Source organism: Lissotriton helveticus, chromosome 4_1 (assembly GCF_964261635.1).
Source record: "Lissotriton helveticus chromosome 4_1, aLisHel1.1, whole genome shotgun sequence".
Lineage (NCBI taxonomy): Eukaryota > Metazoa > Chordata > Amphibia > Caudata > Salamandridae > Lissotriton > Lissotriton helveticus.
Genome location: NC_136063.1, coordinates 253,128,776 through 253,143,737, shown reverse-complemented (window position 1 = coordinate 253,143,737; position 14,962 = coordinate 253,128,776). Strand labels below are relative to the sequence as shown.

The 14,962-nt window shown below is 50.0% G+C and overlaps 1 protein-coding gene across 4 annotated transcripts in view; it reads left to right on the top strand.

Moving 5' to 3' along the window:
* Nucleotides 1-14,962, top strand: part of PHF20L1 (PHD finger protein 20 like 1) — an 813,558-nt gene that overhangs the window by 489,856 nt on the left and 308,740 nt on the right. For all 4 annotated transcript variants that reach the window (XM_078686744.1, XM_078686740.1, XM_078686743.1 and 1 more), the window contains one exon: nt 3,129-3,293. In XM_078686744.1, coding sequence (XP_078542870.1) covers nt 3,129-3,293 — 165 coding nt within the window. The remainder of the gene's footprint in view (nt 1-3,128; nt 3,294-14,962) is intronic.

The window sequence follows — 14,962 nt, the reverse complement described above, 5'->3', positions numbered from 1 at the left end:
GTTATATCTTGTGATTCAAAAGACTCATTAGAAGAATGACAAGTTGCAAACGTCTGTGCCCAACACTGGATGGCAGGAGTATGCAGATCATGTAAATCTACAACACTAAATGCTACGAACTGATGCTTATGGGGTTAAGTAGCATTTTCCTTGCAGACTTTGAGAGCTTGTTTGAGAAAATGATATTGGAAAGTGTCCCATCATAGGCTCTGGGAGCCTAAGAACTACAGGTGCACTAGGGTGAGCTGGAGATTTTAGATGTATTATTTCAAAAGTAACTGAGGTGCTGACTTTAGGCTTCGTGGTCTGCAGAAGAGATTTTTGTTGCTGTTCTATTAGAGTGCTTGTGGAAGGCACAACAGTAGCATAAATCCTAGATGATCCTGACTTTACAGAAACTGGTGATTGTAGGAAGCTGGCTCTGTATATACTATACCAAAATGAGGTTTAGTGTACACAGAGTCCTCCAGTGGAACCCCAAAGGTAGGCAGAGGTAAAAGCAGATAGCACCATACTCTCTATTTGTGATAGTGTGGGCACGCAGTAAGTCTTTATCAGAGGGTAGTGTTCAGCATTTATTGTACCTACTCAATCAGCAAATAATGTCAGACTCAAACTGAACTCAGACCAATTTTGTTTGCTTAAAAATATTAGTTATTTTATTCCTAGAACCACAGGTATGTGAAATAAATGCTTTACACAATCATATGCAGTGTTTTACAATTGAATGCAGGTTCAAATGCAATTGACACATACTTTTCAGATTATTTTTCAGTTAATTTTCTAATTACTTTTAAGTTACTTTTTCTACTCGGTGTGATATGCCTAGCTATCACACTGGGACATTCCCTAGAGAAAAGGTAAGTAAAATCAATTTTGTACGGGTGTAGTTTTTCAGATTGTCATACAATTCAAGCACTAGGGCCTCCGGGTGCAGAGTGCTGAGGCCCAATGTTATCCATTGGGGGATTGGGGGCCTTCGGTTGCAGGCTGCTCATGAGCAGCCCAAAGGTTGTATAAGCAAAGCTCCTAGTGTTAGGCTCAGGGCAAAGGGGGATCTGAGTTAGCGCACTAGGTGCACCCGCAGCGGCGACTGGGTGCAGGGTGCTGTTTTGGCGTTGGGTGCCCTGTTGTTTTCAATGGGGATTCTCGGTTTTGGTTTTTAGCTGCAGGCTCAGCACAGGAAGACTTCCGGGAGAAACCAACAGCTGGACAGGTAAGTTTGAGGGCTCGGTACGTATGTGCACCTCAGGTTCTTTTCTCCAGGGTGCTGGGCGCAGGGCCTTACATGGCCACTTGCAGTTGGGTCCGTGCAGAGGCTGCAGGTGATGTTGGGGAGTCCTGGAGGGGTCAACTCACGGTGGACCTGGACTCTGGAGCGCTGGGGGACCTCGCTGGGACCGGTGGGCCACTCGGACTCTGGCATAGGCGTTGGGTGCAGTGGTGGATCCAGGGGTCCGGTTTCTTTGTCCTCGACAGGCTCTGAGTCTTTCTTGGCTGTTTCTTTTGAACAGAGCTGCTGTTGACAGGAGATCTGATTTTTGTTGAAGGCAGTCAGACCTCCCAGGGTTTTGGAGGTCGCGGACTACAGGACAGGCCGACTTCTGGCACAGGATCTCTGGAAACTGCAGATGGGCTGGTATGGCTAGGGCCAGGTCAGTTGTTCTCTGCAGGCTCCTCTGCTGGGCTTCTTCTTTTGTCCTTCTTCGTAGGTTGCTGAAATCTGTCTACTTGGTTCAGGGCTGCCCCTTAATACTGTATTTAGGGGGGCTAGGGGTCTCGAGGTCAGTAGCCGATGGGCTACTAACCATGGGGTGACTACAGCCTTGGTGTGCTCTCCCCCACATGGGGTGTGAGTACCATCTCTAATCCTGGGCACTGAAGAGTTGGCTTCACCTCACCTCCCCTATCTGAGTGGTGGGGTTGGCAGAGGTGAGCACACCTTCTGGGCTGTGATAATTTTTCCCACCTGTCTTTCGGCCTAAAAGGAGGGTAGACAGGAAAGGGGCCTGCACCGGTTGGCCATTATGGTACTGTGGAGTTCGTAATGACAAACTTCCAGCACCATATACTTTTAATGGCCTTACTGCACTTACAATGTCTAAGAATTCGGGGTTTGGGGGGTGTACTGCAACAGAAACCCAGCTTCCTACAGTGATAAATCACCCCAACCTGATCGGAGTCTGAATCCTCAGGTGAATAGCTGAAGCATAGTCTTCTTAGGACTGGGAAATTCAGGTCCGCCGCCAGCATGTTGCCTGTGTTCTAAGTCGTTCACGTTCTTCTTTTCTGCACCTGTTGCACAAATATCCAGATGGGGATGATATTCACTCTGGGTCGTCTCACTTTTCTGACGAGGATGGATAACTGGCCCTTTGGCATATTGGTTAAAAGTAGTATCGAGGTGAAAAACGAGGGAAAAGACATTTATTCTTCAGAACAAAGATAGTAAGACATCGAATGATGTAGAAACGCCCTTACAAAGTGATGTTGTTAGCCTAATCAGCGGACATAAAGGATGAAATGTGTTCAGAATCTTCCTCATGAAGTGGAAGAAATGAACAGATAATTCAGATTGGAATACTCATGGTGAGGAACTAGTATTGCAAGTAAGTAGCTTTTCCTTCTCCAGCATTGATGTCTTTTTTTAATTTATTTAACCGCATGCGTGCGGGCGGAATTCCGCCCGTACGCTGAGTTTTTTTAAATCGCATGTTACGTGACGAGCTGGGCTCGTCATGAGCGTGCGAGGAGGCTACCTCATGACGAGCCCAGCTCCTCATGAGCGTGGAAGGGGTTCATAGATTCACAAGTGATCCTCAAGGCCTCTGCTGTGAGTCGTTTCGATTGGTTTGTTCTTTCAGTTTTAATAAGCACACAAATGGGACAAGGTAGATAACCACCAGACAAACTGAATGATACCTTGTTTAATTAAACACAGACGAGGTGAAACCTCAACTTTAAAGATAATCCATTTATCTGTAAAGGTGGAATATTTATTTTATACACTGCGGACAGTGGGGGCATGCCCTGCTGATTTGATTTTCAAGTTTTAAAAGTCCAGCTAAATGTAATTTTTTTGTCATTTGACAAAAAAAATTGCTTTTTGTTTATTTGTTGTATTACAGAACATACAGACTGTGATGGAAATCCCTTGAATGTACTGGAAAGATGCCCTACCCCGCTGAATCAGTCATATGGAAATTCTTTGCCGCTGAAAAATATGTTTACAGTGAAAAATACTGCATATCAGTTTCCAAGAGCCATCATCTCTGTTGACCTCAGTGGTGAAAGTAGGTTACTTAATTTGTTATTCATATCTAACCTCATGAGAACTTGTACCTCCACATTAAAGCATGTTAGCCAATACTGATACAAACAAAAGAATGGGCTGAGAATGAACTTGACAGCTTTTGTGTGTTTCTATAGTCCAAATGTGATAGAAAGGCTATCCTCTGAACAATTAACAAGTAGGTGAAGCATTGAATGGAATGTCTGCTTACACGTTTATTTTAGTTGTTGTTCATGATCTTTGGTAATCTAGCTTGTGGTGCAGGTTCGAGCTGAGTTTTTATAAAGTAGTAATTCTAGTTGTCAAAGTCCTTTCTCAGAAGCTTGGTTGTTGTAATGTGTGCTTAATAATAAATACTCAATGCAAGGAAAGGTGGGTCTTAAACACACAAAGGAACTGTTGAGAAATGTTTCTTTTGACATGAGAGCTGCATGTCCTTGGTGCAGCACCCTATCTGAAAGGAAAAATGCACGCCTAATAGAAACACATGTAACTCACTCGTCTGTTGATACTTGTCCCTTCTGCACTCCTGTTCTTATGCGATTGGTTGAGATAACCTGTCTGTATATATTTGAGATACCACTGTTTAGTGGTAATGACTGAGGGTTCTCAGTTGCCAGTGATAATGTGCTTAATCGAAATATCACTAGTGAATGGATTCACCCTGTTTTGACTCCAGCAGTGAGTCTTCGTGAGTCTTAGTGGGTGCCGGTTTGTGTTAAAATGCAGTAAATACAGTATTTAAGTCAACCATGAATCAAGACTACCATAAGCAATATTTCCTTCAAGTTAAGCACATTTTAGCAGGATTCTTGCTCGTGTATGAATAATCATAATAATAAACAACATGTATAATCTTACTTAATGCAACTGTTATTTAGATCAAATCGACCCATATTGCCCCATGGGCTTTCCTTAAAGTCAGGCACTTAGCGCAGTTTTGGGTGGTTCAGTCAGATTCGTCCCACTTCCTGAGGACCTCTCACCTGGGTCAGTTTCCACCTCAAAGCTCAATCAACTCTGAGCTGGTTTCTGTTGTCACCAGTCTAGTTTGGTTTACTTGACTTAGTGTCTGAGAGCTGCTACCTTCGTAGATTATTGAACCTACGCGCAAATGAATATATCCTCCCGCTTTGATAATCTATTTTATCTCTGAAAAATGTCACCGCCTTGCGATCGTTTATAACTTGTTCATACTTTTTCATCTTGATCTCCATCCCTTTTTTTCTCAAATTTTGAATCTCTTCCCGATTTGTGTGCTGACTAAGTTCTTGTTGCAGTTTTTAAATTTCCTCCAATACTTTTTCACGATCTTGTTTGGCATATTTGACCTTCATTTGTTTTGTTTTTGATGATTCTGCACTGTTGTTGGCCCACTCCTGTAACATTTCTGGGTCTGGGTTTTTATACGTTGAACTATTAGTACCCGCAGACCCCTTGGGACTTGCACTCCCACCATTTTGAGATCTCGTTCCTACTCAAGTTTTTCCAACCTCCATAGGTTGGCGTTCAGTTCCACTTCTGGATTTGCTGTACTCAAAGGCCTTGACCGTGCATCATCAGTTGTGGTTCTGTTTTGGTCAAACATTAACTTTGCAGCCTCTTCACGTTCCTTTAACCAGATAAAAATGTTTTGCAACAGATCCTTTCCATGCTGCTTTACTCATGAAATCCCAGTTCCGCCGTAGTTCTCTAACGGCATCCTCTCCCAGTGTACCTCTATTAAGTGCTTATAGGTACCGAGGAATCGCCTCCTTGCCTTCTGGGTGTCATACGACACTCCGGCAGCTGATCGCTGCACTCCTCTGCACTTTCAAGACTTGCATCACTTCCTGCGTGGGGGGGGGGGGGGGGGGCTCTGCGGCATTGTGCAGCAACAACTTTTCTGCCAACTGCTGGAGTTCGCTTTGCACCAGAACGAGGATGTATCGGTTCAGTCGATACCAACTCACTCACATTACAGGCTTCCAATTCCTGCTCACATGCAGAAACCGGTATTGACATCGCTAGGTTTCAATTTCAATACATTTATTTTCCAGATCATATTGTATGATGTAACGCGTTTCGGCAGTTGCTACTGCCATGTTCACATACTTAAGGGGCCAAACATGTATTAAATACTTGTCACCATGCTGCAGCTGCCATTGACATAGTAGACACACTATTGCAATCTTTTTTAGATGTAGCTGTTTGTCGTAATAGCATATTTGATCTGAAAGAGACAGTTATAGATTCCTTACCTTAGAATTACCCTTACCCATAGGCATCAGACTGTATCCGGAGAATTTTTTCATAGCAGCACACCTGCATGTCAGTGAGTGGCGTCGGTCGACTCTGCGTCCGTCGTTGTGGTCGCCGGGATGACGTTGCGGTGTCTGACGTAAGTTCTTTCTTTTTCCACGCCAGCCTAGCGCAGATCAGGAGAGTGGTACCCCTTAGTCAATTTGTGAGTACCCTTTTTCGATTTTTTTTTTCGAGTGTTTGACTCCTGGTGCGCTAGCAATGCCCCAACGCCGTACCTGGTTCAAGCTTTGCAACTCCTGTCAAAAGCTGATGTCTGTGGTGGATCCTCACCTTGTGTGTCTTTGGTGTCTGGAGTACGACCATGACCTGAAGTCGTGCTCCAATTGACAGGCCATGAATCCAAAATATTTGCGGGAGTGGTCCCGAAAGCTATTGGAGTCCCGGTGGTTGGCTCCTTGTCGTTCCTGGTCTCTTTCGAGCCCGGTTGTGGAGCCGCAACACCTCATTGCACTCGAAGTCCTCGAGTTCTTCTGGTAAGTCCAAGAAGAAGAAGGCGGCGAAGAAGCAGCGGTGTTCTTCGCCTTCTCCCTGTCGGTCAGCTGACACGACACAGGACCTGGAGCGTCGTTGCTCTAAAGGCTCTGTCTCTGGTGCATACTTCAGGGACAACTCAGCACCGCCCCCCCCCCCCCCCCGTTTCTGGGAGCCGAAGCGTCCCCTGCCCAACTTTGTAAAGTTTACGAGGCCCTCTACCTCGTTTTTGGGCAGCCCAACTCTGCCGGCTTGCTTTCGGACCCCACAGAGCCGGTCAGGGGCCCTGGGCCTTTGATGCCGGAGGACCCCTGTGGTTCTGGGCCTGGATCCAGATCGACGCTGGTCAATTTTACTCTACCTTCCCCGGCGCTAATTCCAGCGACAACGCCCCCAGTGCTGGCCGTGCCCCCGGCCTACGCCGTCCCCATCCTCATCCCCGAGATGGACCCAGAACCTGACCAATGTCGTTTGACATCTGATACGACACTGGAGGGTACTTTAGTTCCCCTGTTTATCCCTGATGTTCCTTACTGCCCATGAGGTGGTGATGAAGACTGGGAGGAGTCGCTGGATTCTTTAGCAGACTAGCAAGGAGAACCGAACTGGAGTGTGGACCTGGGTGACACCAGTGGTCTGGACGCTTCTCCAGACCTTGTCATGCTTTCTCCCCCTACTGTGGCTATGGAGCAGGGAGGGTGCGAAGGGCAGCCAAGACCTTGGGCCTGGAGGTCCCTTCAGTGGCAGTCAAAACTAACCTCCTTACATAGGTGCTTCAGCCTGCGGCAACCTCCACTGAAACCCCTTTTGCCCTTCAACGAAGCCTTCACTGACGTCCTCCTGGGCATTTGGTCCAAGCCCATGATAGTGGCTCCTGTGGGAAGGACGATTGCCCGCCATCGCCCGACCCCATACGACCCAGTTTTCCCTTACCCAACACCGTACGACCCAGTTTTCCTCACCCAGCACCGTTTCCCCGAGAGCTTGGTGGTCCAAGCCCCTTCTTCAAAGAACGTAATCCCTTCTGCTTCTCCGGATAGGGAATCCAAGAAGTTGGATCACCTTGGGAAGCACCTTTTCTCCTCTTCCAGCTTGGGGCTGCAGTCCATGAATGTCGCGTGCCTCTTGTGCCGATACTCCCACACCATCTGGGATACGGTCGCACAGGTGCTGCCACAGTGCCCGGGCCGTTCTCTCCCAGGCAGTGGCCGATGGGAGAGACACAGCCAGATGCACTATTAGATGTGGACTGGATACCACCGACTCATTTGCTGCGCCTTCCCTCACACTCCAGTCAGCATTTCGCCCCTTTCGTGACTATGAAAGGGGCGTCCAGGCACGGCTGGCCCAGTCCAGCCACAGATTCACGCAAGCTGCCCAGCCTCTGTATGGCCACGGACGTGGGACCCAGCGACCTTGCAGGACTGGGAGCCAGCAGGCAGGCTAGTCCACCCTTTTCCCCCTGCCGCCGCCTCCTAATCCTCGTAGTCCAGCCTTTCAGGCCCATCAACGGCTAGTGGGTGGCAGGATTCGCGATCACCTTCCCCTCTGGCAATCCACCACGTCGGACAGTTGGGTTTTGCAAATAGTCCAAAGGGGCTGCTCCCTCCCCTTCGAGACTACCCCTCCCTCCATCCACCGTCTTTCGATCGCATGTCAGAGGATCATTAGTTGCTCCTCCACCAGGAAGTCTCAGCTCTCTTTGCCAAGGGAGCTATCGAGAGGGTCCCTGCACCACAAGAAGGGTGTGGTCGCTATTCCCGCTACTTTCAGTTGCTCAAGAAGGACAAAGGCTTGCGTTCTATTCTAGACCTCAGGGACCTCAACTATTTCCACCGGAAGGAAAAGTTAAAAATGCTCACGTTGGCTCAGGTCCTATCTGCCCTCGACCCTAGAGGCTGGATGGTGGCGTTGGACTTGCAGGACGCCTATTTCCGTATTCCTGTCCTGCCAGCTCACAGACACAATCTACGGTTCACGGTAGGCCACAAGTATTTTCAGTTCACTGTGCTCTACTTTGGCCTTACCAGTGCGCCTCGGGTGTCCACGAAAGTGATGGCGTTGGTCGCAGCTCATCTGCGCAGATCAGGGGTTCCTGTCTTCCAATATCTCGACGACTGGCTGTTGAAGGGAGGCTCACCCCAGGCTGTCGTCTCCCACCTCCAGACTATGGCGGACCTCCTGAACTTGCTGGGGTTCACTATAAATATGTCAAAGTCACACCTGCCTCCATCTCAGACACTCTCCTTCATCGGAGCTGTTCTGGACGCAGAGCAGTTTCGGACCTATCCTCTTGAGCAGCTAGTCTTATACCGATGTTTCAGCGTCTATCCCGGATTTCGGTGAGACTGACCCTGAGGCTGGTGGGCTTCATGGCTTCCTGCATCCTGCTGGTGGATCATGCCAGATGGCATATGTGCGCTCTGAAGTAGGACCTGAAGTTCCAGTGGGCGCAGCACCAGGGGAATCTTTCAAACTACGTCCAGATCTTGGAGGGGACTTCTCAGCAACTGCAGTGGTGGTTAAAAAACCCAGCTTGGGTCAGATGTAGATCCTCAACAGTGGTGACTGACGCGTCACTCCTGGGATGGGGCAGCCATTTGGGAGAGGCAGAGATCAGAGGCGTCTGGTCTCCGGCGGAGTCTGGGCTCCATATCAACCTGTTGGGGCTCTGGGCAGTTCGCGTGGCACTGAAAGCATTCCTCCCCTCCCTCAAAGAGAAAGTGGTGTAGGTGTTGACAGACCACACCACTGCCTGCACCAAACAGGGCGGGGTGGGGTCATGGTCCCTATGTCAAGGGGATGTTCGCCTCTGTACATGGCTGGAACATCAGGCCATGACCCTGGTGGTTCAACACCTGGAAGGTTCTCTGAATGCCAAGGTGGACAAACAGCCTTCGATGCCTGGTAGATTACGAATGGCGTCTTCACTTTGAGGTAGTGCAAGGTCTCTTTCAGCAGTGGGGAGAGCCTTGGCTAGATCTGCTCACCACCAAAGGGAATGCGCAATTTCAGCAGTTGTGCGGTTTGGCGTTTCCAAGAGGCATTCACTCGGCGGCGCTTTTCCTCACGAGTGAAACTGCGGCCTCCTGTACGCCTTTCCACCTGTACCACGTCTGCCCCGAGTGATGAAGATCAAGCGCGACCTGGCCCAAGTCATTTTTGTGGCTCCGGACTGGACATGGAGAGTCTGGTACCCTGAGCTGCTGAGCATGGCCATCGATCCTCTGATCAGGCTGCCCTTCTGGGAGGATCTTCTGTTGCAGCAACAGATGACGGTCCTTCACCTGAACTTGTCCAGCCTCCACCTCCTTGTGTGGAGATTGAGCGGCGACAGTTGACAGCTTTGACCTTCCACCTGAAGTCTGTAATGTCATCTTTGCAGACAGGTGTTCCTCCACTAAAACAGTGTAACACCTGTAGATGGAACAAGTTTGTGGAGTGGTGCCCAGCAAAGGCTGTGGATCCCCGTCTGCCCCTTATTCTGAGGTTCTCTTGTACATACTTTCTTTGGCCCCGCAGGGCTCTGCTCTGGGCACTCTTAAAGGCTATCTTGCAGCTATTTCTGCTTTCCTTCTGCTACGAGATCAGCTCTCTTTATTCAAGTCCCCAATTGTAAATAGATTCTTTAAGTGCATTACTCATCTCTTTGCTCCATCTCCTTTCATAATGCCCCAGTGGGACTTGAATCTTGTTCTTACCTATCTTATGTGTGCTCCCTTCGAGCCCCTTCACAACTGTCCTCTCAGGCTTCTCACCCTGAAAACTGCCTTTCTTGTTGCCATCACTAATGCTCGCAGGGTGAGTGAGCTTCAGGCTCTATCTTCCAAGCCCCCTTTCTTCTCTGTGCATTCGGATAAAGTGGTGTTTCGTTCAAGACCCTTGTTCCTTCCTAAAGTGGTTACACCATTTCACATAGGTCAAAAAATCACTTTGCCCACCTTTTTCCCAACTCCGCACCCTTCCAAGGAGGAGGAGAGACTCCACTGTCTGGACACTAAACGTGTACTGCCCTTCTACTTTGACCGCACAAAAGATTTCCGGGTGTGTTCAACTCTTTGTTGGCTATGTAGGTCCCAAGAAAGGTTGGGCTGTTAAAAAACGTACCATTTCTTGATGGGTTGTCCTTTGTATTAAAATCTGTTTCACTTTAGCGAAAATGGAACCTCCAGTGGTTCTGCATGCTCATTCCACTAGGGCTACAGCAGCAACCACTGTATTGGCACGTGATGTTCCTCTTCTTGACATCTGCTAGTCGGCCACATGGGCCTGGGCAACCAAGTTCGGTGGGACGGCAATTTTACCCGTTCTGTCCTCCAGGATTTTCTGGTAAGAACTTAGTTCGCAGTACCTCCTTCGGGAATGGAATTGCTGGGGTATCTATTCTAGGTAAGGAATATGTAACTAATTGTCTCTTTCAGATGAACAGGTTACTTACCTTTGGGAACTATGTATCGGTATGAGATATGTTAGTTATAGATTCCTTACAGCCCCACCGACCCTCCCCGCAAACTGATTTCTAGGGATAGGGACCCCCTTGCAGGGCCCTAGTTGTGGTGTACCAGTGGTCATTGCCTTTCATGGCTCTGTGCTTCTGGTGTGGAAAGTCGTGTAAGAACTGACGTCAGCTCGCAGGGGTGGTGTCTATGTAGGCACTGCAACGTCATCCTGCCGACCACGACGCCGCCAACAGACACGGAGTTGATATACGCCACCCACCAACTCGCTGGGGTAATTCGAAGGTAAGTAATCTATAACTAACATCTCTCTTACAGATACATTATTACTGAAGGTAAGTAACTTTTTCCTTCAGTCAGTTTGTTTTCCTACTTTTTTTAAAAATTTTTGCTTTTTTACTATTTTTCGTCTTACTTTTTATATCTGAAAGATACACGTTAGTGATAGAATCCTCACCTTAGAATATCCCCAGGCGTCAGACTGGATCCGGAACGTTTTTTCGTCAGCAGTACCCCTGTGCGTCGTTTGTCTCCGCGTACTTCGCTGGTATCACAGTCGCCGAAATGGCGTCGCTGGAGCCACTTGGTCTTGCCCACGCGAGCTGATGTCGGTTCTTTTTTATTTTTCTGCGCCAGCAAGCGCAGATCCGAAGAAAGCGGTACCCGATAAATTTTTTGACTACGTTTTTGGGGACTGTTTGTCACTGTTTTCAAGTATATATCAATCTACAAGTGCATAGGGATGCCCGGTTTTAAGTCCTGCGCGCCTGTCCCCGCACGATGTCGGTGACGGATCCGCACTGTGAATGTCTCTACTGCCTGCGGCGCGACCACAACTCTGAGTCGTGCCCCCACTGCCGGGCCATGGCTCCGAAAACTTTGCGGGAACCGGTCCCGAAAGTGGCTGGAGGCCTGGGAGACGGTTCCACGCCGTTCCAGGTCCTGGTCCCAAGGGAGGTCGAGGGACCGGCCCCGGAGCCATCACCTTGTTGGGTCCCCTGGTTATCTGCTTAAAAAACTTCAGGTAGTTCAGAATACGGCCGCTAGATTGCTTTTGGGCATTTCGGCAAGGAACAGTGTGTCTTCTCAATTACGCTTCCTTCACTGGCTTCCTGTTGCTGAGAGGGTCCGGTTTAAATCTCTAGTGGTGTCCCACCGTGCCCTTCATGGCCTTGGTCCCCTTTATCTTCAGAAGCGGTTTTCTTTTTACTTCCTGGTTCGTGCTCTTCGTTCTGCGACCCAATGTCTTGCCCAGGTACCTCACATTAGGCTTCAGAGGATGGGTGGCAGTTCCCTTACGGTGAAGGCCAGTGCAGCCTGGAATGCCCTCCCCCTCTCCCTGCGGTCTATCCAGAACCCTGTCATTTTCAAAAAGAAACTTAAGACTCACCTTTTTGTTTGCTAATCTCCTCTTGTACCTCCCAGGCATCGCGCCGGGACACTCTTGAGTATCCGCGCGCGCTACAAGTGGACTTAACATAACGTAACATAACATAACATAACCATCATTCGAAGTCTTCGGACTCGGAGTGAGGTAAGGCGAAGCACAAGAAGGCGAAGAAGAGTCGTCGCTCTTCGCCTTCCCCTTGCCGGTCGTGCGATGCGGCTAAGGGTGCAGGTGGCGTCGCCCCTGCGGCTCCGGCGGAGCCTACGCTTTTGCCGATGGCCTACCCACCCTTTCCAGGCCCAGCTGCAGGAGTTCCTGTCAGCCATGGCACACGTCTACGGACCGTCCAGCCCCGCCGGTGCGCCTTCGGGCCCCGCAGGCCCGGCTGGGGGTCCCCGTACATACCAGTTGGCCCTGTTAGACCTCCACCGGCATCGCCGGTGCCGACGCCAGCTGCAGACCCAGCCAACGCTGTCCCCGGATCGATATCCGGCGTGGGACAGGTGCAGGAAGGGTATCGACTGATGCCGATTCTGACGCCGTTTGGAAATGTCTTTCCCTTTGTCCACCTGCCTCCGTATGTTCCTCCTGTTCCACAGGCTATGGAGGATGGGGAGGACTGGGAGGGGTCTGAGGACCCTCTTGCAGCCCAATGCGAGTTAGACCCGGACTGGGATGAGGATCCGGGGGATACAGGTGAGCAGGATTATGCTCCGGAACCTGGCGCACGGTCACCTTCTACCGTGGCTACGGAGGAGGGTTGGATTATATTCTACGGTGTTGCGTAGGGCAGCCGAGGCTCTCCATCTCGAACTCTGTACTATGGCAGTCAAGACTAACGTCCTGACAGAAGTGCTTCGGCAAGCTTCTGCTTCTACGGAGCCGCTGCTGCCCTTTAACAATGCACTCTCAGACGTTCTTTTGGTCACCTGGTCCAGGCCCAACACAGGGGCTCCTGTGGACAAGAACGTGGTCTGACTCCCTCGCCCGGCCCCGGGCGACCCCGTTTTCCTCTCTCAACACCTCATCCTGAGAGCTTGGTTGTCCAAGCCTCTGCGTCCCCAAGCACGTTCCCTAACGTACCTCTGGCCAGGGAATCCAAGAAACTGGAGCAGTTTGGGAAGAAGATTTTTCCTTCGCCAGTTCATGCCTGCGGGTCTGTGAACACCTCATGTCTCTTGGGCTGTTATTCCCATTCTGTGTGCGATACGGTTGCACAAGTACTGGCTCAGTGTCCAGTGGAGGCTTGGACAATATTTTCCCAAGCGATTGCTGAGGGGAGAGACACAGCCAAGTTCATCATCCGTTGTGGTCTTGACACTGCTGACTCGCTGGGCAGGGCGATTTCAACGACAGTGGCTCTACGCCGTCGCGCCTGGCTGAGGATGACTGGCTTTTCTGGGAATGTCCAGAACACGTTGATGGACATGCCCTTTGATGGCACTCGCCTGTTCGGCGATGAAGCAGATTGCGTGTGGGAACGTTTTAAGGACTCATGAGCTTCAGCCAAGTTCGGTCACACGCATTCCTTCTGCTACTGCTTTTCGCTCCTTTCATGGCCAAGGAAGGGGCGCCCAAGCACGTTCGTTTCAGAGCCACAGGCCTGCGCAGCAACGTTCTCAACGCAGCCGCAGACGTGGGACCCGCAGAGGAGTGTCACAGGCCCAGCTTGCGGGTCAGTGCGCTACCCCCCCCCTGCAGCTACTGTCTCCAAACCATCCTAGTCCGGTGTTTCAGGCCCAGCAGACTCCAGTGGGTGGCAGGATTTGCCATCACCTCCACCACTGGCGCACCATCACATCGGACAAGTGGGTTCTACAACGTGTCCGTAGGGGCTACTCCCTCCCCTTCAAAACTGCCCTTCCAGCCTCTAAAGCAGCTCTGCTGACCTGGTTGTCTGGCTCTAGAGCAGCTCTGCTGACCTGGTTTTCTGACTCTAAAGCAGCTCTGCTGACCTGGTTCTCTGGCTCTAAAGCAACTCTGCTGACCTGGTTCTCTCCCTCTAAAGCAGCTCTGCTGACCTGGTTTCTCTGGCTCTACAGCAGCACTGCTGACCTGGTTCTCTGGCTCTAGAGCAGCTCTGCTGGCCTGGTTCTCTGGCTCTAGAGCAGTTCTGCTGACCTGGTTTTCTGGCTCTAAAGCAGCTGCTGGCCTGGTTTCTCTGGCTCTACAGCAGTTCTCATGACCTGGTTATCTGGCTCTAGAGTAGCTCTGCTGACCTGGTTCTCTGGCTCTAAAGCAGATCTGCTGACCTGGTTCTTTCCCTCTAGAGCAGCTCTGCTGACCTGGTTCTTACGCTATAGAGCAGCTCTGCTGACCTGGTTAGCTGGCTCTAAAGCAGCTCTGCTGACCTGGTTCTATGGCTCTAAAGCAGCTCTGCTGACCTGGGTCTCTGGCTCTAAAGCAGTTCTGCTGACCTGGTTTTCTGGCTCTAAAGCAGCTCTACTGACCTGGTTTCTCTGGCTGTTCAGCAGTTCTGCTGACCTGGTTCTCTGGCTCTAGAGCAGCTCTGCTGACCTGGTTCTTAGGCTCTAGAGCAGCTCTACTGACCCAATGCTCTGAAAGAAGGGTGGGGTTTGTAATCAAATAAGACTGCATTGCAAGAGCCCCCTTTTTAGGTCTCGCCTGAGCCAGCTCATGGGCTGCCCTGGTGAGACTTTTAGTAAGTGGTCTTCAAAAAGCTGACCACACACTTTTTGTGTGGCCTAAAGTGTGCGGTTACGCGCACGGTTACGCGCACAGGCGCCATCTGGCTTTCCTCTCTCGTCATGGCTCATTAAGCGCATGGCTCGCGGGCACCCTTACAGCGCTTGCACATCGCACACCACTCCCCAGACGTGCCTCCTTGTTTTAATTGTTAAAACCACGTATAAAATCACAGAGAACTCCATCACCCACACGTCATCTACTCATGTACACCCCTTCTTTTGTATGTGAAAAATAGATCATATTTTGACTGGTGTACCATAATATTATTTGATTTTCTCTTGATAAATATGTTTTTGCGCAGGATCTTTTTTTCTTCTTTCAACTAGCCAAATGCGTTAGATG